Here is a 1889-nt window from a genome sequence, read left to right on the forward strand (position 1 = left end):
CACCCAAAGCTTTGGGAAGCGCGGGACTGCAGCCGAGACTCGGGACAGACCTCGCTTTACGCAGGCGCATTGAACCACTCTGCTTCGGCGCTGCGAGACCAGCGGGGCGGTGGGTGCGGTCGGCATGGGCGGTGGGCGGGGCGGACCAAGGGCGGTGGGCGTGCCTGGCTAGTTTGGGTTGGGCGAGGGCCTCTGAGGGCCAGGCCGGGGCGGGGCAGGTGGCATTTCCGTTGCTTGGAGCTGGCTGAAAGCGGCTGATCTGGTCTCGGTCCGCATCCCTACGCAGACGCTCTGTGCACGCCACCGCTGCTGGTAAGGTTCGAAGCGCTCTGCCTGGGTGAGTGCCGCTTCCTCGGCCAGGGGCTCACCGCTCGAGTGGGGAACGAGGTGCCCAGCGACAGGTTCATTCGGCGGGGCGGCGGGGCAGTCACAGACCTGAGCGCGGACTAGGGCGCGTCCGCCTGGTGCGCCGGGAGCCCCGCAGCTCATCCTCCGACCTGCCCTACTGGGTGGGGCTGAAACTACAGTCCACTTCGCCCCACCAACTATCTCTGTCCTTTCTTGCAGTCTCGAATCACCATCTCCTGACTTGAGCATTCGCCATGGCACAGGTAAGGCCGTGCAAGTCTTGGAACTACGACAACTTAGCGCGCGTCAAAAGGAGTTTTAGGATTTGTCTTAATGCCCAAAAAGTTTAGGAGAAAAAGGAATCTGCGAGTAATAGGAACACATCGTGCTCATTGCATACTTCCCCTCTCCAGCCTCCTTCCTCCCCCCATTACCCTGCCCCGTCTTGTCCCCTTTTTCGATGTCGCTGCTCCTGCTTCCCGCGGAGTCCCCGGACCTGCCCGCCAGGAGGAGCGCGGAGCCTAGCTGGAACTGGTGACGTGGCCAGATTTTTGTGCACTCCTCCTCTTGAGTGAATGTGTAAAAGTGGGCCCTCCCTAAAATTCATTCTCTCTAAAATTAGAACCAGAGTAGGAACAGCTCATCGTGGTCATGTGAGGCGAACGCATTTTTTTTTTTTTGCTCCTCCACCCGTTCCTTTATTTTTTAGCCAAGTTTTCTGTATTTTAATACTGTGGGTGGGCATTTTTTTTTCCAGTCTCTCCTGCCTATTTTATTGAAAGGAACAGCTCTGTATTTCGTGTTCATTACCCCCTCCCCTTCAAGAAACTGATTTTAAAAGAACTACTTTTTAAAAAGTAATAAACTTGTGGAACGAGTTCTGAATTCGCCTTGGGACTAGTTGAAAAGCTGATTACCTAATATTGGCTTTCTTGGCTATTTTTCATACTTATTAGCTTAAAATTCAAACATTGTGGTCGAGTCTAAACCCACTCATAGCTGGCCCATCAGCAGCTTTTCAGAGACTGTAAATCGAATGGGAGGAGATTGCATATCTTTCCAGGGAGTCACTGGTGGATTTGAACTGCATAAGAAGTGCCCTCTTGAGGTACCAGTGCAACTCGCTAAGGACTCGCTCGCCCTCCTGACTTACCAAGGATAATTCTGTTCCCTTTCCTCCCTCTTTAATACGTTAAAAAAACCAGCAAAGAAGGCTAATATTAAACATTCAACTTTTTGAAAGAGTGTGTGTGTGTGTGTGTGTGTATAAAATTATCTATAGGCAGTTTGACACTTCAACTAATGGTGACCCTGTGGAATACACTCCTTGAATTGCCCAATGGCTAACCTTTTTTTTTTCCAGCATCACAACTCCATCTTTTTTTTTCTTCTCCTCCCCTCTTTCTTTTTTCTTCTTTTATTAATTTTTAATAGACATTTACAGAGGTTTTGTATTTCCATTCATTCATTGCCGCACTTTTCTCCCTGCCCACCCCTCCCCACCAGTTCGCTCCGTTATTAGTATACAATTCCCCCATCTC

General features: G+C 50.7%; 1 protein-coding gene across 1 annotated transcript in view; it reads left to right on the forward strand.

The window, feature by feature from the left end:
- Nucleotides 1-602: 602 nt before the first annotated feature.
- Nucleotides 603-1889, forward strand: part of ANXA5 (annexin A5) — a 46255-nt gene continuing 44968 nt past the window's right edge. Inside the window, exon 1 of the mRNA XM_006881130.1 lies at nt 603-611. Coding sequence (XP_006881192.1) covers nt 603-611 — 9 coding nt within the window. The remainder of the gene's footprint in view (nt 612-1889) is intronic.

This window comes from Elephantulus edwardii, unplaced genomic scaffold (genome assembly GCF_000299155.1).
Source record: "Elephantulus edwardii isolate Elephantulus edwardi_28Jun2011 unplaced genomic scaffold, EleEdw1.0 scaffold00012, whole genome shotgun sequence".
NCBI classification, from domain to species: Eukaryota; Metazoa; Chordata; class Mammalia; order Macroscelidea; family Macroscelididae; genus Elephantulus; species Elephantulus edwardii.